This window comes from Cnephaeus nilssonii (genome assembly GCF_951640355.1).
Source record: "Cnephaeus nilssonii genome assembly, chromosome: 2".
NCBI classification, from domain to species: Eukaryota; Metazoa; Chordata; class Mammalia; order Chiroptera; family Vespertilionidae; genus Cnephaeus; species Cnephaeus nilssonii.
In genome coordinates this window covers 25,330,172-25,354,795 of record NC_137073.1, presented here as the reverse complement: position 1 = coordinate 25,354,795, position 24,624 = coordinate 25,330,172, and the positions used below count along the sequence as shown (strand labels likewise).

Below are 24,624 nucleotides of genomic sequence, written 5' to 3'. Positions count from 1 at the left end.
GAAGATTCTTTGATGTATATCTTTTTTTTTTTTAAAGATATATTTTATTGATTTTTTACAGAGAGGAAGGGAGAGGGACGGAGAGTTAGAAACATCGATCAGCTGCCTCCTGCACACCTCCCACTGAGGATGTGCCCGAAACCAAGGTACATGCCCCTAACCGGACCCAAACCTGGGACCTTTCAGTCCGCAGGCCAATGCTCTATCCACAGAGCCAAACCAGTTAGGGCTGATGTATATCTTGATAAAAATTACTAAAAATGGGATGTCAGGCTCACCCCGATATACCAAGGTTAAGGGTTTGATCCCTGGTCAGGGCACATACAAGAATCAACCAATGAATGCATAATTAAGTAGAACAACAGATCGATGTTTCTCTCTCAAATCAATCAATCAATCAAAAACTTTTTAAATGGGATGTTATGGCTTAGAAGAAATACTCTTTAACCAAGAATCTTACCACTTATTCACACAAAGAAATGTAGAGATTTTACTTACCTTGTGATAAAGCCTTGTCCTATCACTAGTTCATACAATTAATTTTTAAACCCCACATCTTTTCAGAAGTATATGGGATGTAAGTAAATATATGTAATGCACACACACAACACAACACATACAAGTTTCCGTTTAGAGCTGTGCTTCTCAACTCAAGGCCATTGTGCCCCTAGAAGACATCTGGCAGTGTCTGGAGACAGTTTTAGTTGTCACAACAGAGGATAGGATGGGGAGGGGTGCTAGTGCCATCTAGTGGGTAGAAGGTGAGGAGGCAGCTGCTAACCATTCTACAATGAATGCAAAGGCAGCCTCCACAACACAAAATTATCCAGCCCAAAAATGTAAGTGCAGAGCTTAAGAAACTCCAGTTTAGAGGAAACAGCCTATTAAACCATTTGAATTATTCATGACAGTAAAACAAAAAATTTAAATTTGTTTTGTTTAACTGATATCGCTACCAGGGACGGTCTTCAACTAAAATTTAAAATAATCCAAAAAACAAGCTTCTTCTGGTAGATTTAAATAATAAACCCTTAGAAATTAGCAAAATTGAAAACCAGTAAATTTACTTAAGTCTTTAGATAAAGGTGCATAATCATTATGACCACAGCTTTACAGCCATCCTCACCTGGTTTCAATTTCCAATACTGCCAATAAAATACTTCCCTGTGCTTTGGTGTCTTCTGTTCAGTGGGAATGACACCTGTCCTTCACTGGGCCGTCACAGGGACAAGGAGGTGCACAGGAAGCTGAGCATGGTGCTGGCCCAGTGCGAGTGCTCGGCCTCACCTCTGAAGAAGAGCATCTTCACATCTTACATTACTCTAGATGCCACCCTCTAAAGCAGAGGTTCTCAACCTCAAATCCATCAACTATTAAGAGGACGCTTAAGGAGGTGTTAGGGGCTTATATGCTGCTTGAAATAATTTATAAAAGTTTGTGTGCATGTGCAGTTTTCTGACTCCAGAGTTTTCAACACATTTTTTAAAAAGTAACAAATCTGCATTCTAAAGGGTGACTAGTACACAGGAAAATCCAGTTCACATCCATCAATCCCACATCACTGACCTTCTTTCAGGTTTCCACTTAAAAGCTGCTTGTGTCTAAAAACAAAAGTGTAGAACACAGCTTGGCAGGCTGAGTAAAACGGTCCATGTAGAGCAACATCACAAAATGCCTTTTTTCCTGAATCCTGGTTATTAAGGTATATGTGCAGCCAATTAACCAAAAGATCTAGGCATGATTTTACAGTACTAGAGAGAAGAAAAATTCAAGTCAAATCCACTGGCTTCATAAAAAAACTACCGTGACAGAAAACACAATGCCTCTCAATGCAAACTAAGAAAAGTCAATCCATAGGCTTCTTTATATATTAGCCAGGGGCACAGAGGAGAATTAAACAAAGGAAATGCAGGGTAGGGGTGGGGGGACAAGAGGCAGGCCCTAAGAACCCTGGAAGTCCCAAGGGATGGGATGGAGACCAGTTTCTCATTATCAACACAGAAAAGCTTCTCCAATGCTCCCTCCACCTCCCCATCCCCACCCCCCAACCCTCTTAAGAGAAATTTGGCCAAAGAACAGAGGGTGTTTACCAACAGCTTATAAGGGAAAGAGAAAGTCTGGATGATTTCACCATCCCCTATGGGGTTCTAATGAAGCCCTGTGTCAACAATTTAGGACAGAATGGCCAAATAGCTGGTTGTTAAGGAAAGGTCTCTAATAGCATCCTTGCCCAAAGATATCTTCCTGGATCACTGGAAGAAATAGGTTTAGAGCTGGCCTCCTACATAGATTTTTCTGTTACCTTTACAAGGATTTTTTCTTCAGCTTTAACAGACATAATTGATTCAGAATGCAAATGAAAAAATGACAAACCTATAAAAAGAATCAAAATAGTATACAACACTGCACACTACCCATGTTGACAAATGAATCTTCATTTTCAAGTACAGCCATACTAAACAGAGAGCTTTACATATAAAACAGGAAATGTTTTATTTGGAAATTGCCTCTTGGAAATGTAAACATTTTGCAGGAGTGTGGGAACAGATTTTTTTTCACTTTAAAGAGAGACCAAAAACACAAGGCAGATATTTCTCTGACTTAAGAAAATGCTATAATCTTTTAAAGCATGATATATAAAAAAAAAAAAACCCTTGGAAAAATTAGGTTACTTACATAAGAGGAATAAATTTAGCTCTTGCCAAAAGGCTTCCAATATAATTTGCAGCAGCTTGCCTGATGATGGCAGGATTATTCGGATCCTGCAATTTTTTCCAGAGATGTTCCAAAAATGCTTCTGCAAATCCCTATAACAAAAGCATTTTTGAATGCTTAAGATATTCTAGCTATCAGAAGCCTAAGATTTTAATTCACCAATGTGGGAAAGTTCTGATACCTCAGTTATATCGCTAAATAACTGTTGTCATGAATACTGTTGTCATGGTTCTTATTTTTAAAACACCTTGAGATAATATTAAAAACAAAAGGCTCCCGAGCATTAAATAATCCAATGGATCCCAAAACAAGCTAAGCATCAAAATCAACCTAACAGATTCGGTAGGTTTGTGACAGGGCTTTGCAATCACCTATTTTAAAAGCTCTACAAAGTGATCCTGACTTTTGGCAAGAACTGGAAACCAGCAATAATCCACACGCACATGGAAACCCCTACTGCAGGACCTTTCAGAGTTCAAAGTAACCTTCCAGTGTTTGATTGCATGTATTGAACTTGACCAGTATGTGCAGTCACTTGACTAGTTATGCTAATCACAGGAAAAGACAGACTGAGTAAGCTTCTGTTTAACAAAGGATGCAACCTCCAATTTCTTCCAAATAGCTCTTTTCAAAAACTATTAACCTCTACTTTGATGCAGACTGACTTTAACCTTCTTACCCATGACAATACCGATTGCTCTAGAAAGCTACAAAATAATTGCAAATGAGTAGAATCTTCCAATCATTTCTTTTCCAAAATAGAAAACCTAACCCTAAAGTTATAAAATATAGATTAAAGAGTTAGTTTGGGCTACACAGGATCAACTGAGACTAAAAAAAAATGAACTTAAAATATCCCATCTGAGATTTTAATCAAGGCTTGAATTGAAGGGAAGCACTCCACCTAGTGGACCAAATGCGGGATGATGTTTTCAGAGCACTTGGCTAAGCTGGAAGGCAGCAATAACAATGCCCTCTGCTCTTTTCCACACATTTAAGGGCACGTACTTTTTTTTTTTTTTTAAATGTATTTTATTGATTTTTTACAGAGAGGAAGGGCGAGGGATAGAGTTAGAAACATCGATGAGAGAGAAACATTGATCAGCTGCCTCCTGCACACTCCCTACTGGGTATGTGCCCGCAACCAAGGTACATGCCCTTGACTGGAATTGAACCCAGGACCCTTGAGTCCGCAGGCTGATGCTCTATCCACTGAGCCAAACCAGCCAGGGCGGGCATGTACTTTATTAACGGAACTAGCAAAATGAACTCACAAAAAAGAAATACCTCATGATCTCCCTTCCCTACTCCCTCCACCCCCGTTTTTAAGGGAAAACGTGGGCAAGAATAAAATAAGCTATGATAATATTAATGACATACTCACCAATTTAAAGCTACAGAGATAAAACATGAAAAACTGAACGTGGCAGGAGGCATGGGTGGGCAACAGGAGTTTATCAAAAATAATTATGAGCTCTCGATATAAATCCTTTGTTTTGTTGATATCAATCTTACCTACAGAGAAAATATGGCATTTCAGTTTTATAAATATATTATTTTCAAGTTTTATAATACATTATTTAAGAAAAAAATACCATTAAGAAATACATCATCCATTAAGCTATGATTAAAATAAAATGCCATTTTTATTTTGCACAAATTTTCCTTCTCAAGTGTAATAACCCAGCTCCGGCAGGAAGCAGGCCTGCACCTCACACATACTGGTCTGATGCCACAATGTGCACCCTTCTAAAAGGCAATTTTACAATTCATGGGCAGAAGTCCTTTATTCCAATAATTCTACTACTAGGAACATATTAAAGCAAACGACTATGATAATGTACAAAATGTTCATTACACTTATTCGTAATGACATAAAAAGAGTGGTGGTAAAAGAGATCAGTTAAATCTCTATGATCAATAGCAACTATTTTAAAAGAACAGTGAATGGTATGAGAAAAGGTTCACAATAGGTGAAAAGGGCAGATTATGAAATACTACACGTAGTGTGACCCCCCCCCAAAGCCACCAGAAAAAAGCTAGACTAATAATAGAGGAACATGCAAATTGTCTGGATGCCATCACAGTAATAGTAATGACCAAACAGCAAGCTGCGTGGGGCAACCAGGCCAGCAGGGGGTTTAGTGAAGGACGACCGAACAACTGAACAGCAGGCTGTGTGGGGCAACCAGGCCGGCAGGGGGGCAGTTGTGGGCGACCAGGCCAGCAGGGGAGGGCAGTTGGGGGTGATCGGGCGGCAGGGGAGTGGTTAGGGGGAGAGCAGGCTGGCAGGCAGAAGCGGTTAGGGGGCGAGCAGGCTGGCAGGCAGAAGCGGTTAGGGGCAATCAGGCAGGCATGTGAGTGGTTAGGAGCCAGCAGTCCCAGATTGAGAGAGGGATGTCTGACTTCGGGCCTAAACTGGCAGTCGAACATCCCCCAAGGGGTCCCAGATTGGAGAGGGTGCAGGCCGGGGTGACATACGCGCGCACACACACACACACACACACACACACACACAGAAAAAAGCATTTATCAAAATGCTAGTAAGTTTTTTGAATACTAGGAATGTGGCCATTTAAAATGCCTTTTAAAAATCCTATCCTATAGTCTCCAAATTTTTTCTAGTCTATATGTATTATTTTTATAACGTTAAAATAGTAACTTAGTCAACTCAGATTCAAGTCTTACTCTGAGTGGCTAAGTTTCACTCTTAAATCTAAATAATGAGAACGAAAAATAATTGTTTTCAAGGCAAAGCCTCTAGACCAGAAGTTCCATGCAACTAAAAGTTCCATGAAGACAAAAAGCATATGATTTGTCCACTTCAGTACCAAGACCCTCTAACTCGGTATATAACACCAAGCACCATATATCTATGTCTACTATACCATTCTTAAATGTCTTGAACAATTTGAGTGTAATCTGGTATCCACATAAAAATGACCAATATATAATCTTAAGTGCCAATATATAATCTTTATTTTTTAATGTGCCTCAGGCATGAAACAGCTCTGGCCACCAAGACAGGCATCAAGCTAGGATGAACTAAGGACTGTATGTCTGCTTTGCCCCTGATTGATGTAAGACCACCACCAATCAGGTGTCTCCTTGCCCATTGCTAGGGGGTGCCATATGTAATCTTTTAACACAATAGTCAGTGAAAAGATCAAGGGCTTTGAAGACATATAACTGAGCCTGAATCCCAGTGTCACCATTTCCAAGCTATGTTATATTGGCAAGTAACTTAATCTCACTAAACCTTCTTTTCCTCATACTTAAAATAGTGATTTTTACAGGATTTCTATCAGCACAGAGCCAGTTGCATAGTAGGTGTTCAATAAACAGCTATTGTGACTATTATAGGCTGTTACCATCTACATAGCAGACATCCTTAATGTAGGACAAAAGTAAGGACAGCAGGATGTCCAGGCGTTCGGCGACGGGATGTGCCATCTGATTGAGCCTTTCAGGGTCAGCCTTTGTTTCATTTTCAGGTACTTCGTCTTCATCCTTTAAAAGATAATGTAAAAGTTGACATTTAAAAATTCAGGAAAAGTAGTTTAGTGAGGAAACTGTTAGAGGTGATTATTTCCTTTAAAAGATAAATAAAGAAAATACATATATACCATTCCAGGCAGGGGCTCTCAACCAGAGGTGTAAGTCAGAACCAATTGTGAAATTCAAAATAAAAGCACAGGTTCAGAGCCCAGCCTCTAATTCTCATCTAGAAGACCCTCGTAGGGCGTGACCATGCAAACATCATAGACGCTCCCACTTCCTGGCTCCCACTAGGTCCTTCCCCTCTGCCCTTTTCTGCTTCCTCACACCCTTGTGTCCAAGGACACCTGAATCCCCATCTCAGGCTCTCCTCCCAGTGAACCCAACTTAAGACATTTCCCCAGGTAGAGAAATACTGCGTAAGGTATACAACTTATAAAATATAAAAGTTAAATTGGTATGCTCTTCTATTTTTCACTCCCTCACCAATAATAATGTGGTCACAAAAACAAACATAAACAGAATGAAAGAGAAGCATGCTTTCCCAAACCCAAATTAAAACCTTGGAAATAAACCAACATGTTGCAGTAAGCAACATGGAAGCAAACTACTTCATTTCAGAAATCACTTCCAAAAAAAAAAAAAATCACTTTCAAGTTTGAACTGTTTTAAACTAAAGCCTTGAAGGAGATGGTATGCCATTTGCTGTCTCTTCCCTCCCTCTGGACTTATATAGCCAGGTCTGACTGCTTTTACTAATAAATGCTCACCATATTAAATAGTCCTTCTGTGGCATCTGTTCCACTACCAGTTTGAGCTGCTATTTCCTCAGCATCTTCAATATCCTGCCGGGATGCATTCACCTACATTATAACAAAGAAAAAAAGAAAACATTTTTAAAATAATTATTTGGGAACTGAAAATTCATTTGATCTATATACCTTACAGGTGTCCAGATTAGCACTGTAACTCATTACATAATTAAGGTGCAAACCTAAAATTGGTTTGTGTCATGAAGGAAATTACAAGATCATAAATCAAGCTCCTTTTACCATATACCAGTGGTCAGCAAACTGAGGCTCGCAAACCGCGGTTTGCCGCTCTGTTGACTAATGAGTTTGCCTACCACAGGGATAGGGGCTTAATCACAAGGAACAACAACAGCCTGTAATTATTGGAATCGCGAGTCTAGGTCAGTGGTCGGCAAACTCATTAGTCAACAGAGCCGCAGTTTGCCGACCACTGCCATATACTTATATAAAATCAACATGAACTGTGGTGTATTAGTCTAAATTTGGATAGCTTTTACAAACTCAATATCTATTCTAACTCGTACTATACACAAGATACTCACATACATGTTGTATATGTATGAGAAGAGAAGCATATCATCAATTTACTGAGCAGAAAAACGATGAAATGCAAGTTAAATTTGAACTATGAATATTCATTGTTATGTAACCCTTCAAATATCTTTTTAAAATATCATTCAAATCATGCCTTTATTACTATCTAAACATGACCATCTTCCTAAATGCAGTCTAATATGTTCCTTAAGTATAGACCAGATAAGACTTTAGAAAGATTATGGATGCAGTTGGGCAGAGGTTAACTCTAAGTGAGCACTGGGGAAGCCTGCCTAACATCCAGCACTTGCTAGACTTGTCTCATTACAGCCTTCTTCTCCCCTGCAGAATCAATGTTTCCAACTCATCTCTTCAGTCCACAAACCTCAAGTCTCCCCAACACCTGCCTCTCTCCCCTGCCTCATCCTCTCTTTACACCACAAACCCTCACCGAGATATCTTAACAACTTCACTTCCTAACCATCCAGATTCTCTAAAATGCAGTGTCCCCCTCCACTTGGACAAAGCAACAGATTACCCCCCAATCACCAAATCCAAGGACTTTAGCTTTCCTTATTCTCCTTTAAAATGTCAGCTATATTTCATGCTGTTGACCAAACTCTTCCTTCTTCCAAATCCTCCCCACATATCCACACTCTTGGTTTTCTCACACTTCCAATCATACTTCCTTTCTCCTATCCTAAATTGCATCATTCCACAGGTTTGTACTCAATCCCCTACCTGCAGCTACAGCTACTTGGTGAGTCTTCACCTGCCAGCTTCTGACCTGCACACCTCAATCCATCCAAAATGGAACTCATCATCTTCAAACTTCCTTATGACTTTTCTTACTACTGTTAATGTCAACACCAAGATTCTATTCCACAGTGAGCTACCTTTGAAGGATTCTTTTCTTTAATCCCTACTTCTCCACTTCCTACTCAGTCTAGAGGACCCGGTCACCTTTCTTCCACAATGTCAAGAGAATCCACTTTCTTTCATTCCTATTGCACCTTATTGCAGGCCTCTTTAAATGCTTTCCTGACTGCTGATTATATCAGATTTCCCAGGTCATAGCAATGTGTGTGTTCCATTCATAACATTTACCTCAACTACATTTTTATATTGGTGTAACTGTCTAATTAATGCCATGTGCCCCAACCATGAGAGATGGGACTGTCTATAACCCCCAGCACTTCGATGAATTTCAAGCAATGTACAAATAAATGAATCAAAAGTGGAACTATGGATTCTTTTCCATTGCTGCTACTACTGTTTTACATATTATGATTATAGCAAATATATTTAATAAAGAAAAACCAAGGAGAAAAACATATTATTAAATACTTACATCCAATTTGAGTAGCTTTTCAATGACAAGCTCCAGAATTTCATGCCTCAAGGTTGGAAAATACACACTAATTCTTAGTAAGTTATGAACATAACATTCCTAAAATATGAAAAAATAAACATTACAACAGAGAATGTTTCAGTTATGTAAGAAAAGCATCAATTACACAATCTTTATTTCCAATTACTGAAATAGAAAAAATAGACTATCTACTAACACAGAAACTATACTGTTTATATATTCAGTTTCTGCCTGTATATAGCGGAGTAGCCTGTTGCCATGTCAATAGGTAGTTCGGTATAATCAATCAAATTACCACCAATAAAATTGATTTGTAATTTGTATACTTCTACAGTGTTGTTAAAATAGGTTTTTTGATAAATATATAGTTCATAATACAATTTACCCACTTAAAGTGTACAGTTCAAAGGTTTTCAGTATATTCAGAATTGCACAACCATCACCATAATCAGTTGTAGACCATTTTCATCACCCTAAAAAGAAACCCTGTTATCTTTTAGTCAAGTACCTCTCCCCAGCTCTTGGTAACCACTAGCCTACTTTCTGTCTCTATGAATTTACCTATTCTAGACATTTCATGTAAGTGAAATCTCAAACTATGTGGTTTTTCAGCATGTTTTCAAGGTCAACTCATGTTATAGCAAGTAAGCTATTCAATTGCTAAATAATATTCCACTGTAGACATACCATCCACATTTTGTTTGCTTATCACTTAAAACATTTAGCAGTTTCCATATTTTTGCTATGATAAATAATGCTGCTTTGACAGTCACATAAGTTTTGTGTGGACAAATGCTTTCATTTGTCTTGGGTATATACCCAGCAGTGGAAATGTTGGGTCATGTGGCAATTCTGTGTGTCTTTTGAGGAACTGTCAAACTGTTTTCCAAAGCAGCTGCACCATTTCCCATTCTCATCAGCAATGTGCAGGGTTCTGATTTCTCCACATCTTCACCACCACTTGTTATTATTCATCTTTTTATAGTACAGCAATCCTAGTAGGTGCTGTCTGTCAAAAGCTTTTTCTGCATCTATTGCAATGATCATGTGGGTTTTGTTATTTATTCTACTGACATGGTAGGTTATAATTGATTTGGAGTATTAATCCAATCTTTTATTACTAGAATACATTTCACTTGGTCATGGTGCACAATTCTTTTTATCTGTTGCTAGATTCAGGTTCTAATTACTTTGTTGAGAACTTTTGCACCTATGTTCATAAGAGATACAGGATTTATAATATTCCTCTTAAAGCAGACTATCACAAACATTAGCAAAATTTACCAACTCCTTATTTAATGCTTGTGATAACTTTCTTAGGAAAAAGTAATCTATGCTTAGAAGGGAACCTCTATTAGTTATTGAAAACAACACAGATGACCTAAAACTTGGAAAACTTAAAACAGAGGTTAAACTTAAAACAGAATTCACCTAATAGAAGGCTGTCTTCATGTTCAAATAAGGCGTATTTCCATTGATAATATATGAGCTATTACCTTCTAGTAATTTTTATCTATATAATCATTAAGCCTATTCAGATATTTTTGAAATGGGCCCCTGAGATGCACATAGGAATCAAAGTGGCACTGGGGATACTCAGTCACTTGCTAAGAAAGGAATTTGAGTCAAATTCTTAGATCTAACAGCATCTAAAACCAAATCACATAAAACAATTTTCCCATTATTTCCCCCATGAAAATATTTCTTACCAATGTTCTCTCTGATTTTTGAACAAATGGAAATTTTTCTACCAGTATTGGCATTAGAAACCACGGTGTTCTATTAAAAAAAAAAAAAAAATCAACCAATCCATGTTAGCTGCTGTCTTGGAAGGGAGCATTTCCATTGTAAGCGCAAATGTGGATACATGGGGCAAACAGTAACGCCTACCTCAAGCAATTAGAACTTAAAATTAATGCATGCCTTCACAGAAAATCTGTAACTTATGGGAAAATAAGCTTCTATAACCTTTGATGTCAACAGCATATTAAAGGGAAATTCTTTTTTTTTACAAAAGCAAATTATCAACTTGGACTTTTTAAAAGTTAGCAAATAAACTTAGAGGGAACTTGAAGCCCACCCCTCCAAAAGAAACCTACACAGCTTAAAAGCTTTCTTAGAACTGCAATTTTTATTCAAATGGCATGACACAAAAACAGAGAGGTCGTCACTGAAAATTTTTGGATATCTTATCTGATGAAAATAAAAGCAAAATTCCAACCATTATACATAACTTGCAGGAGGAATTTGCATGCAAGTTTTTAAAAATAAAGACAGTGAATAAAGAACTAAAATGCCATTTTTTTGTTAGAATGTGATGTTATAGCAACAGGATACAAAAAACATGCAGCACACAACTTGAATTTGCTTCTATAAACAAGTTTTAGTTTCCTACTAATTGATTGCAATTTTCTTGATTCAAAATAAGTAACAAAAGTATACTCACGATGGGACATATCTTGCTATTATTTGCAAGGCCCTGTGACAAGTGTCAAAATTTGCAGGAAGATCTACAAGACAAAAAATGAGAGCATGAACATCAAAGTAAAATTGAAAACTGAAAAATTATGTACTGGAAACTAAAAGCACCTGTAACCAAAACTGAATCATTTATCAGCAAAATAATAATTTCAATATTTTTCTCCATAGCGAACTATCAATGAAGAATAAGTGGACTAATTATATAACTAAAGCATTAAGGGCAATTGATTGCATGTTAGTGCTCAATATAAAGCAAAGGTTCCATTAAGATTGCCATTAAACTTTATCATTCAACATGCATTCTCTAAGACACAGCAGGCATTTATTTTTTGCTTTAATACACTTTATACTTACTATCATCTTCGTCTTCAGAATCGGAAACATCTACGTCACCTTCCTTAATGACCACTCGGGCTTTTGAAGGAAAAACAAAATGTTACTCTCCTGTCATTGATCTATACAAAAAAGTGATTTTTTTCCATGATCTGAACTAGCATAATGATTAAATTTATAATCTGGAGAAAAAAATTTCAAGTAAAGTTTTTAAACAACAAAAAATTCCTAAGTTCTAAGACTTCGCCAGAAGTTCACTAAAGTAAATTACAACCCATAAAAATCACAGCAACAAACAAACCTAAACATTTCTGCAGTATAGGGAACAGAGATGTACCAGAACTGCTGCCAACATGTGTTCTGGAATTGTCAATGGTGGCACGATCTCCAAAATGTTATTTGGAAGGTAGTATTTTAATAGAGATATTTAAAAAGTGAAAAATCAAAGCAAGCAAAGAGGAACCACTTACGAGGTACAAAATGAGAAGCAATCATGCTGAGACATGGTCTAAGGAAGACAGTCTGTGCTGATACAAGATTACCAAGAAAAGCCAAATACTCCTCCACCACTGTCTGACTTCTATTCAACCACTGCAATCTCTAGAGACAGGAGAAAGACAAAAGAAACATTTCACTGATGCAATAAATAATATTTCAAAGTACTGAATTACATACTAGTCAGTGAAATCAATGGTAAACTTACCAAGAGAATATTGATAAGCTGCTCAAAGTCTTTGGTGAAGTACATGATAGAAGAGCGGAATTCTAACAGCCAGTTAATGATCTGGTCATCCTTAAGTTAAACAAAAAAAAGTACTTTCAAAATCATAAATCCTCTAAAATACCAGAGAAGATGATATCTATCTTACATCAATCACCTATCAATAATAATTACATTAGAAAAAGTCACAAACTTGAACTTAAGCGAAAATCGAGATGAAAATTTCTTAGTTTGTATCAAACTGGAAAAAGATGTTACAATCAATTTTCTAATTTTAGAAAAAAATTTTGTAGTAACTTTTACATAGGGAGGGAGGAAATTAAATGTAATACCTTCTTCTCATCACTTTTGTTTGCCCCTCAAACTTTGATACCTGGGACTTGCAGATTCATTCAAATATTGTAACACCACAAGGACCTCTAGCTCCTCTATAATGATGCTGCCGAAAGCATATTGATAATATTCAGTCTAAGCTGATTAACTAGAGTCATCAATAAATATAAAATTTTCTCAACCCAATCTGACATTGGATTTAAATGTATCAAGATATGTTACATGTTAATGATGATTCCACTACTCCATGAAATATTTTTCAGGCAATAAAATTATTGTTCACAACTCTTAATGACATGGAAAAAAACTGCTAAATGAAAATAGAGATCTTTGACAAGTCTGAAAATTAAATTAAACTTTAACCCATGGGTATATTTTAAAAAAAGAAAAGAAAAATAAGCCATGAACAAAATATAGTATCAAGTTACATAAAATATAGTTTATATTCATGCATATATACAACATACACAAGAAAAAACTAACAACCCCCATTTTTTAAAGAAAACAGTTAATGCAGATTAAGAATCAGTAGGGAAAGAGCTCTAATAAACAAAAGCAGTACAGTGTTGTACCTAGAGTGATACACTATTAAAAGACAGGGTTGTACTGACAGTTATAGACTATTTTATAGAGAGTATCATTTAGTGAGAACACACCAGGTGCCAGGCATGGTGCTCAATCCCACACATATATATCTTTTCCTAATCATATCAACACTGCAAAAGGATTTACAGTTCAGGGAAGGAGAGATTACTAAGCAACTTGCCCAACCAAGAAGCCAATAAAGAACCAGGTTTAAACCTGTCTGTCTGGGTCAAAGCTTAAGCTCCACCTACTCTCTCACAATGCCTTGCACCACCTTTTCCCCACCTTCATTCAACCACTACTGCTTTCTATGTGCTATGTGACAAATTTCAATTAGACTATTTTCTGATGAAACCCCAAAGTAAGCTACCAGTAAAATAAAGTAAGTCACAACTCATTTGCTATATGGTAATTTTATAATGTCCACAACCATGTAGGGTAATATTAATGGTGGCTCTCCACCACCTGAGCAAAGACCAGCTGAATTACTTGCAAATAAAATGAGTTAGCTCTATCCTATCTCTTTCCCATAAAACAACAACAACAAAAAACCACGTACGACAAAATTATAAGGATAACACTTAAACTACTCCATTTTTAAAAATAAACCAGTCAGACTTTGGTGCTTTAGTACTGAAATATTATCAGAAGCAAATTACTTGCAACACCCCTCTGAACTAACTTAGACACAAATGATGTGATTATCCGTATGTCAAGATACCAAGGATGAGAAATGCTGACATAAAATACAGTGGAACACAGTCCAGATGGTGTTGCTCAATGGTCAAGCACTGCCCTATGAACCAGGAGGTCATGGTTCGATTCCCAGTCAGGGTACATGCCCTGGTTGTGGGCTCGATCCCCAGTGGTGGTTGTGCAGGAGGCAGCACAATGATTCTCTCTCTCATTGATGTTTCTATCTCTGTCTCCCTCTCTGAAATCAATAAAAATATATCTTTTTAAAAATACAGAGGAACACAAAGAAATGGTCCTTTGTACTTTGAAAGAAAATGTATGTCAGGGAAAGCCCTCAGGAAGTGATGCTTCTGCTGTCTTTAAAAAGAGTGAGTGTGCATGGGAGGCTAGATTCCTTACACAAGGAAAAGTATGTTTATAAAAAAACAGCAGTTCAGTATGGTTGGAGGACATGGTGAACAAGACAACAGATAAACCTGGAGAGCATGGAGGGGCCAGTTAAACCACTGAAGTCCTTGTAAGGCAGATTTGCAATTAGAAAGATCTGCTGGAAGTGTGGGGAATGGACTGAATGAACCACCATGTGCTTAGAGAGAACCAGGGGAAGTTTCATTACAGATGACATTTTAGCGGAATCTCAAAGACTAGGAATTTTGTAAATTACCGTAATATTACAGGTGGTCCCCTACTTATGATGATTTGACTTACAATTTTTTGACTTCCCAATGATGACATATACATTCAATAGAAACCATATTTCAAATCTTGAACTTTGATCTTTTCCCAGGCTAGTGATATGCGACATAAAGTTGGGCAACAGTAGCAAGATGATTTTGTCCAATTTCAGGCTGTTGTAAGTGTTCTGAGCATGTTTAAGGTAGGCTAGGCTAAGCTATGGTGTTTGGTGTATTAAATCCATTTTTGACTAAGGTATTTTCAACTTACAATGGGGTTGAAAACCATTGTAACTTGAGGAACACCTGTAATAGTAAACACTAATATTATACTTTGTGCCAGGCACTGTTCTAAGACATTAACATATATTAACTCATTTAATCCTTACAACCAGTCCTTTAGTTAGGCATTCCCATTGGTTCCCATGTTATAGATGGGGCACAGAAGTGCAGTAATTTGCCTTCAGTCACAAAGCTAGCCAGATACAGAGAACATCTTGCAGCCAGAGAGAAAAGGCACATAGAAAGTCATAAAGATGAAAAGAAGTATGAAATGAAGTATCTAATGAAATTGAACATTAAAAAAAATACGATAGGCCATACAAAGAACTTGGTCCTTTATTCTTCAACTAGAGGCTTGGTGCACAGATTCATACACATTGAAAGGCTATTAATTAGAAGGTGCCCAGCAGGACTGGGTGAGACAGGTCGGACACACCCTGGAGCCAACCTCCCATGGTCCCTCCCCGGCCAGCTGCACCTGGGGCGGAGCTGCAGCTTGAAGGGCTGTCTGTGGAGTGAGCGGGGTCCCTCTGGCAGGTGGGGTGGCTCCCTAGGCTTGGCCTGGGGAAACCTTCAGTCCTACATCCCCCAAAAGGTCCCAGAGTGTGAGAGGGCACTCTGCAAAGTTGCTATCGCTCAGCAGTTCCTGCATTAAACATCTGCCCCCGGGTAGTCAGTGCACATCATACCTACCAGCTGGTCGGCCGATCACTTAGCCTTTTATATCCTAAATATTAAAAGCCTCATATGCAAATTGACCAAACAGCAGAACAACCGGTCACTATGATAAGCACTGACTATCAGGGGGAAGATGCTCAATGCAGGAGCTGCCCCCACCTGCAGGCCCCAGGCCAGCCAAGGCAGGTGCCAGTGGGGGCCCCTGATCGCCTGCCGGTCACCCCACAGATCGGCCCTGATCTCTGGCCAGGCCTAGGGACCCTACCCATGCACAAATTTTGTGCACCAGGCCTCTAGTATTTACATAAGTATGTTCAGTAGAGTAATGACGTATTTAGCATGTGCTTTGGAGATCATTTAAGCTGCATTATTGAGGATAAAAAAATTTTAATGGGGGGTGAGATAGAGAATTGGAACCTGAAGACCACTAAAGACATTATTGAAGGAATCTAGACAAGAGAACAACCACAAAACAAGACTCAAAAGATTTTTATCCCCCAAAGGATATGAGGGTGAGAGACCACAAAGCCTGTAAGGTTCCTAGCTCAAGAACCAGGTGAGCCCGGCCAGCTTGGCTAAGTGGTTGAGCATCGACCTATGAACCAGGAGGTCATGGTTCTATTCCCTGCCAGGGCACATGCCCAGGTTCCGGGTTCAATCCCCAGTAGGGGGCATACTGGAGGCAGACAATAAATAGTTCTCTCTCATCATTGATGTTTTTTATCTCTCTCCCCCTCTCCTTTCATCTCTGAAATCAATAAAAATATATTTAAAAACAACAAAAGGTGAGCAATAGGTTACTTAAGTACATAAAGAAGGCTTCAGAAGGAGTAAGTTTGGAAGAGAAACAATGTTAAGTTTAGGGCACATGTAACACTTGTGGGCTGGCAATTAAGAAATAAGTGTAGAGCCCACAAGAGCAATAAGAGCTATACAGACAGTCCTCGGGTTACGTTGGACTAGACGTACGTCATTTCGTGGTTACCTCACCATCTCCCATTTATTTATAAAAAAAAAGTTCCGTCATTTCGACATATGTACATACGTGCTTTATGTTTTTTATTATTTATTTACCACAAGTAAAGGTCAGGAATTGTTATCTTTCTTTTAATTTTTTTTACTGTTTCATTCATTACTGCTGTGTATGTGCTCCATGTGAGTGATGTAGGTGCTTATGTGGGTGGGTCCCGACACAGCAAAAATCGCGTTACATTGCGCTGTAGGAACGGATCTCCGACGTAACCCGAGGACCTACTGTAGATATAAATTTGGCAGTTACAGGAACAGGTAGATTTCAAAGCTATTAAAAGTATAAGGAGATCACACAGGAAGAATCTATACAGTGGGAGAATGATAGAGGTAAGTGGTAGGAAGACATAGAAACTAAAGGAGAGGTTTCAAGGAGTAGGTGGCCAAGTAACAACTACTACAATGAATATGAGGCTTAAAAAAAAAAAGCCCAGCCCTGACCGGTTTGGAGCATCAGCCTGCAGACTGAAGGGTCCCAGGTTTGATTCCAGTCAAGGACGCATGCCTGGGTTGCGGGCTTGATTCCCAATAGGGGCGTGCAGGAGGCAGCCCATCAATGATTCTCTCTCATCATTGATGTTTCTATCTCTATCCTTCTCCCTTCCTCTCTGAAATCAATTTTTAAAAAAAAGCCCTCACTGGTTTGGCTCAGTGGATAGAGCATCGGCCTGCGGACTCAAAGGTCCCAGGTTCGATTCCAGTCAAGGGCATGTACCTTGGTTGTGGGCACATCCCCAGTAGTGGGGGTGCAGGAGGCAGCTGGTCGATGTTTCTCTCTCATTGATGTTTCTGACTCTCTCTCCTTCTCCCTTCCTCTCTGTAAAAAATCAATAAAATATATATTTTTTTTAAAAGCCCATCAAAATCAGTATGTAAGAAATCACTGGTAATCTTTTCATAGTAATTATAGCAGTGGCCTTAACCATGAATGGGAAATGAGAAAGTGCAAATCATCAGCAGGAATAACAGCTAACAATTACAAAGCCCTTAATTTGAGTAAGGGCCTGTTCTACTAGTAAGTGCTTCTCATATATTAACTCACTGGATCCTCTTAACACCTCTAAGTTTAAAAACCCTCTACTGGTTTTACATAGAGGAGGCAAAAACAGAGAGATTAAATAACTTGTCCGAGAGATCACACCCTGGATAACAGTGGCGTTGGAATTTTATCCCAGGCAATCTGACTACCACTGTCATGATAATAGAGGATTCTTTCCAATATTGGACAATAAAGGAAGAAAAGGGAAACAAAATGTGTTGAATTGTTACTACGTGACAGGTATATACCATATCTTGAACACTGAAACACTGAAAGAGTAGCAGCTTGAAAGACAAGTCATCTTTTGTTGTTTCTTTGTTTTGCTTTTGCATTGGAGAGACATGAGAGTTACCTACAGCATAGAGGAAAAGAGATATTAGGAAAGTTTAAAGTAGGATTTCTCACCCTTGGGACTATTGACACTTTGAGCTGGACAATTCTTTGTTGTGGAAGGCTGCCTGTGCACTGTAGAATGTTTAGCAACTACCTGTCATCCACTCACCAGAGGCCAGTAGCACCCTTATCTTCCTCCTGTTATGACAACCAAAACTGTCTCGTTTATCACTGTATAAAAGAAGGGGTTGGCTCTAGCTGGTTTTGCTCAATGGTTAGAGCATCAGCCATGGACCTAAGTGTCATGGTTTGATTCCCAGTCAAGAGCATGTACCTGAGTTGCAGGTTCAATCCCTGGCCTCGGTTGGGGAGGCAGCCAATCAATGTGTCACTCTCACATCAATGTTCCACACACCCCCTTCTACTCTAAAAATCAATGGAAAAAATATCCTCGGATGAGGATTTAAAACAAAAAATAAGGGAGTGAAACTGCCCTTAATTGAGAACCACTGGATTAAAATAAGATGGGATCCACCCTGGCCAGGTGACTCAGTTGGTTGGAGTATCATCCTGTTCACCAAAAGGTTGTAGGTTTGATTCCCAGGTTGTAGGTACAAACCCTCCTCTCTGAAATCAGTAAAAATATTTATTTTTTAAAAAACACATGATGAGGACAAAAACAATCTTTAAAAGATGGGATCACAGAGGGAATAGGTTTTAAACAATGGAATAGGATCAAACAGAAGTGCAAAATAACATCTGTCCTAAGTGGCAATGACTTTGATAATGATCAAACATAAAATTAATTACCTTTATGTCTGGATCTGACAGCTGGTTCTTCAACAACTCATAGTCATTTGTTTCACCCTTAACAAGAAGGGGAGAAAATAAAGTTTTACTTGCTTTAGTTTTCTATTGAAGATCAAAGGGCCTTTAACTGTATCTTAATATCTGATGAAATTACAAAAGAAACATTGTAACTTCCACACATCAATTGTGGATTACAAAATCCACAGAAATTTAAAAACGCATGTTAGTGAAGCTAGGGGCCTTGGAAAAAAGAAAGTGACAATTAAAAAGCAATTTATTCTAGGAATTACTTTTTCTATTTGTAATTTACCCAATAAATGTTCTCTTACAAAAAAAAAAAAAAAAAAATTAGCCCAACCGGTATGCTCAGTGCTTAAGTGTTGACTTATGAACCAGGAAGTCACAGGTTCGATTCCCAGTCAGGGAACATGACTAGGATGTAGGCTCAAACCCCAGTAGGGATGGTATGCAGGAGGCAGCCAATCGACGTTTCTCTCTCCCTCCTTTCCTCTCTCTCTAAAATCATTAAAACCCCCTTTAAAAAAAGTAATTTAAATAGGTATACTTGTGTACTGACATTTGAATGATAGTTGATACCATCGACTCACATATATGGATATAAATGGGTATTACATATAAAATAGTCATTATATGTCAATTATACCTCAATTTAAATAAAACAAATCATTCATATTTTCCCTCCATTGCTGAGACTTAGTGGAATAACTTTTAAATTAACACAAAAAAACCCCCAAAATATCCCTATTAACAGAGCCGGTTTATTGTTCCAAGTAATGCTTTAGTAATTCCTTAAGAAATAAAATGCTATGTTCTATGGTGTTTTTACTCTAGCACTTGCTGATAAACAAAGCATGTAAATAAAGCAGCTGAAGAGGTGAAACTTCAGCAAGAAATTATTACTCTAATTTTGAGCTGACAGCATCATGCTATTATTAAATATTTGATTTCAAGATATATATCTAGCCGAAACCGGTTTGGCTCAGTGGATAGAGCGTCGGCCTGCGGACTCAGGGGTCCCAGGTTCGATTCCGGTCATGGGCATGTACCTTGGTTGCGGGCACATCCCCAGTAGGGGGTGTGCAGGAGGCAACTGATCGATGTTTCTAACTCTCTATCCCTCTCTCTTCCTCTCTGTAAAAAATCAATAAAATATATATTTTTTAAAAAAGATATATATCTAAAATTCATGTTATTATGTTAACTAAAGAATATAATAGCTATCTTTGTATTCTGACCAACAAAAACCAAACCTCAATGTCAATTATATCTCAATAAAGCTGGGGTGGGGGGCAGCAAACTTCATGTGTTATTTGTTACCTTTTTGTACTTCAGCAAGACTTCTGTGACTGTTCCACCAAATCGAACAGTTTTTCTTGGGGGAGAGTTGAAGAAATCATTCTCTAATTCAAGCACATCTGAAATCCTGTACAACCAAGATTACCAAGCTATTAAGTATATGACAGAGAATGATAAAAATCACAACTCAACATTTATCAAACCATCATCATTCAGTGAGACATACTATCCACTCACACTAAACCGCGTGCTTAATTGGCCTCCCTGCTTCCACTCTTACCCCCAACAATCCATTCTTCACTCAAGAGAGCTAATATTTCAAAAACTTAAAACAGATCATGCTACTTGATGTTTAACTTTACAAAGGTTTCCTACTTCACTTAGAATACAAATCCAAACTCCATAATGAGGTCTTCAAGGTCCTCATTAATCTGGCCCTTCCTACCACTCTGACCTCATTTCCAACTACTTACTAGGCTGCAGTCAATGTCCTTTCCATTCTTTGCCAAGCTGGTTCCTGTTTCACTTGCTGTTCCCTCCATCGCTGTGATTTTCAAACTTTTTCATCTCATGGCACATAAACTAATTACTAAAATTCTGCAAACACACCAAGATATATACTTTTTGCCAATCTGACCAAAAAAAATAGGTAAATGCCCTAGCCAGTTTGGCTCAGTGGATAAAGCGTCGGCCTGCAGACTGATGAGTCCCGGGGTTCGATTCTAGTCAAGGGCATGTACCTCAGATGCGCGCGTGCAGGAGGCAACCAATCCATGTTTCCCTCATCAATATTTCTCTGTCTTTCCCTCTCTCTAAAAATCAATGGAAAAATACCCTCAGGTAAAGATTTTTTAAAAAATGATGTTGAAAAACAAACAGATAAATAATATTTTTTTTTAAAAAAAAAGGTAAAATTTTAGCCCTAACTGGTTTGGCTCAGTGGATAGAGTGTTGGCCTGCGGACTCAAGGGTCCCAGGTTCGATTCCGGTCAAGGGCATGTACCTTGGTTGCGGGCACATACCCAGTAGGGAGTGTGCAGGAGACAGCTGGTCGATGTTTCTCTCTCATCGATGTTTCTCTCTATCCCTCTCCCTTCCTCTCTATCCTTCTCCCTTCCTCTGTAAAAAATCAATTTAAAAAAAAGGTAAAATTTTGATTCATTCACACCAGATGGCTATCGTGTTGTTGTAATTTTTGTGACAATCTAAAGGAAAAGAGGTCAGTGCCCTGACTAAATAGTCAAGTATTACACGTTTGTAAAATTCTTATAGCACACCGGTTGAAAATCATTGCTCTACCTGAAACACTCACTCCCCAGATCTATACATGGTTGAATTGTCTTCATTCAAATTGAAGTTCAAATGTCAGAGGCCTTACCCATCAGAAATCTGAAATACCCATCCCCTCTCCCCCAGCTCAACACCCTGTTTTATTTATTCCCTGCAGTTATCATTATCTGAAATTATCTTGTTCATCTATTTACTGTCTTTCTCTTCCTAGACTGTACACTCTGTTGGGGTTAGTGACTTTTGTGTCTTTTGACAAACTACTTTCCCCAGTGTCTAAAACAGTAGGTAGGAGCTTAATAAATATTATGATGAATCATATTACGCTAGGTGTTTTACAAAGTTTGCTTCTTTTAAACAGCAGATTAGTGAAAAACATACAATCCTACTAATGACTCTCAAGAAGTTAAACCCCAAAATATTTTAGGGGGGGTAAGGGGTTTTAAAAATCTGAACAAGATAGAGACTGTTAAACATGTGTCTCGAAGCAAAAGTCAGACAAAGAAATAAGATTCAATTTGCCATCAATGACAGCACTGCGCTGATAATCCAAATAGGAAACTTTCCAAATCTAGACGAAGAAGCGGGAGGGAGGAGTTAAAGGCACAAGGCAGTACCCAGGCCTGGGACGCTATGACGGAGGGAGCTCACAGTGAGGAGAAAACGGGACTCTGGGACAGAAAATAGATTAATTTTTCCAGCCTCTCTCCCACCTTTAGTATCCGCTTAGGGAGCATGGGCTTACTCTTGAGAACCTGAGGTGACCCTCTCCCCTCTTCTCCTCCGCCCCCCCCCCCCATTGGCTGTCCCAGGCCCTTTCAGATCCGCTCCCCCAATGCCGGTCCTGGGATTTGGCCCCAGCAGCGCTGAAGGAAGCTGCCCGGACTCTTACCCAGTCCTGGATGCGCGCAACGTCTGGACTCCAGAGGCCGAAGCGGCTGCATCTCCCAGCAACCGCGTGTGAAGCAGTGGAGCCGCCATTGGGCCCGACAAATGCGACAACTGCGCCTCGCGCCGGAAGTCGTGCTCCTTCTAGTACCGCCTTCGGCCCGGAAGCGGCCTTCAGCCAATCGGGAACCCCACGTGGGGAGAGCGGAGTGCGCTCGTGGGCTAGAGCGCCGCCAACGCTTTCTCCCCACGGCGCCCGGCCTCGGACCCCTTCTTCTACTCGGAGGACTTTCTCGGCCCAGCGAGGTGCGGGGCCTAAAGCGGCCTCAAGCACGCTCTGGGAGAAGCAAGTCCGGAGTGCCTGCCCGGTCCAGTTTTGAGGAACCTAAAGGAAGAGCGGCACACCCGGGCGGTGCTAAATGGTGTCTGGGTTCCTATTAACTTTTTGAAGTTGAAGCATGCTCTGTCAAACTGTGATGAACTCAAACCCGCAGACATTAAAGTGGGAAGGGGATTCGAATCAGACGGCTAGACCCTGGAAACAGCTCTATGTCCACTGCACTATCCTCAAGGACACCCAAGATAATCTCATCCTCACGGAAACTGAGGTTTGACCAAGCGACTTACCCAAAAACCTCATGGGTTTGGGTAAGAATGTGATGATACGAGGATGAGAAATCAAAGAGTGGGAGGAAAGTTTCCAAGAGGCATTAGCCCTTGAACTTAAAATTTAAAGGAGGTACACGAGCCAGATCAACAAAGCGGCGAAGGGTCTTCCAGGCATAAGGAACAGAACGTGGCGAGGTATGGAGAATTGGGAGGGAAAGAGGGACAACTCCTCCCCCTTGGTCTCTATGATGCAACCTTTGGAAACCCATCAAAAAAGTACATTATATCAGCTGAAGCAACTTGTGAAATATAAAACAATATTCTGTTTTACAACGTGTAAAATAAGTAAGTCTTTCTGCTGTCTCCATATGGTCCCACTATTGCTTCCTTCACCCTAGAGTTCCTGCAGAATGTTGGGCAGAATTGGAAATTGTGCCCTAGCTCACAACGATGCTACAACACAGCTGTTTAAATGGGAATCTTCCCCTCCACCCCCAAAGGAAAAAAAAAAAATTAAATCACAGTTCATCGGCACTGTCAGAAGTATAACTCTGTACTATCAAGCAATTTGACAATTCTTTCATTTTTAAAAAAGTCTAACATGTATGGGGGAGGTGGAAAAAGGGGAGGTACAAAAGGGTATAGGGGGACAAACACTGATGGAAAAAAATAAGGGGACAAAAGTCTGATATGCACAAAAAGAATATGTTAATGTAAATTACAAAATGTACCACCCAATTTATGAAAAAGAATATTAACCTGTACTATTGGAGCTTCCATGTGCTTTTCCCAGATCCTACCTTCTCCCCGCTTCCTTCCAAAAGTATTCACTATCCTGATTTTAAAAAATAATTTAACTTGTCTTTATGTAATTACCATATATATTCCTAGATAACACATTATTTACTTTTGCTTGTCTTTGAACTTGATACTTATTTTCATGATATATTGCTGCTTGTTTTCAATCAACTTTGTTTCTGGAATCCATCCTTGTTGTATGTAGTTGTATTTTATTTTCTGTCATATAGAATATACCATGATTTATATATCCATTTTCCCGTCACTAACGTTTAGTTTCCTTTCTTCATTCCCCCATTATGTACATTGCTATGAATATTCTTGTACGTTCTAAAACCTGTTTGTGAGAATGTTTTAAGGTAGAATTGTTAGTGTGAGGGGTATACAAGAAACAGTCCAAGAGCTTCCCAAAGTTGTGCCAATATACACTTCCAGCAATATCTTCTTAAGCTTGAGCACAGACCCTTCCTTATTTTTCCAAAGTACGGCTAAGACAAGGTTGCCATGCTTAAAAATATTTTCAGTGGAAGCCTGAGCTTGCAAGAAAAATCTTAAAACTAAATAGCATAAGTCACAGTTGGAAAGCTTTGGTCATGTCCCTTCATTGGGGATCCTCTCCTCAATTACCTGGTTCCATGAGCCAACTCATCTTGCCAGGAAAAAAAAGCCTTCTTTATCAGTCTTGCCTTCTCTAGATCCCATCTCTTTTTGTCTCTAAATCAAATCAAAGTAAATAAAGGCATCCCCCACTTCCCAAAACAATAGAGCAAACAAGCATTTGCAAGCTGCCTGCAAAGATG

At 39.0% G+C, this 24,624-nt stretch overlaps 1 protein-coding gene across 1 annotated transcript in view; it reads right to left on the bottom strand.

Annotated features, from left to right (window-relative positions):
* Positions 1 to 22,550, bottom strand: part of RRN3 (RRN3 homolog, RNA polymerase I transcription factor) — a 32,758-nt gene extending 10,208 nt beyond the window's left edge. Inside the window, exons 1-14 of the mRNA XM_079800169.1 lie at positions 22,422 to 22,550; positions 20,264 to 20,369; positions 18,926 to 18,982; positions 12,449 to 12,538; positions 12,216 to 12,345; positions 11,767 to 11,826; positions 11,378 to 11,441; positions 10,641 to 10,710; positions 8,911 to 9,009; positions 6,984 to 7,076; positions 6,087 to 6,225; positions 4,100 to 4,230; positions 2,677 to 2,807; positions 1,567 to 1,751 (exon numbers count right to left, since the gene is read on the bottom strand). Coding sequence (XP_079656295.1) covers positions 1,567 to 1,751; positions 2,677 to 2,807; positions 4,100 to 4,230; positions 6,087 to 6,225; positions 6,984 to 7,076; positions 8,911 to 9,009; positions 10,641 to 10,710; positions 11,378 to 11,441; positions 11,767 to 11,826; positions 12,216 to 12,345; positions 12,449 to 12,538; positions 18,926 to 18,982; positions 20,264 to 20,369; positions 22,422 to 22,510 — 1,444 coding nt within the window. The 5' untranslated portion in view covers positions 22,511 to 22,550. The remainder of the gene's footprint in view (positions 1 to 1,566; positions 1,752 to 2,676; positions 2,808 to 4,099; positions 4,231 to 6,086; positions 6,226 to 6,983; positions 7,077 to 8,910; positions 9,010 to 10,640; positions 10,711 to 11,377; positions 11,442 to 11,766; positions 11,827 to 12,215; positions 12,346 to 12,448; positions 12,539 to 18,925; positions 18,983 to 20,263; positions 20,370 to 22,421) is intronic.
* Between the last annotated feature and the right edge of the window lie 2,074 nt (positions 22,551 to 24,624).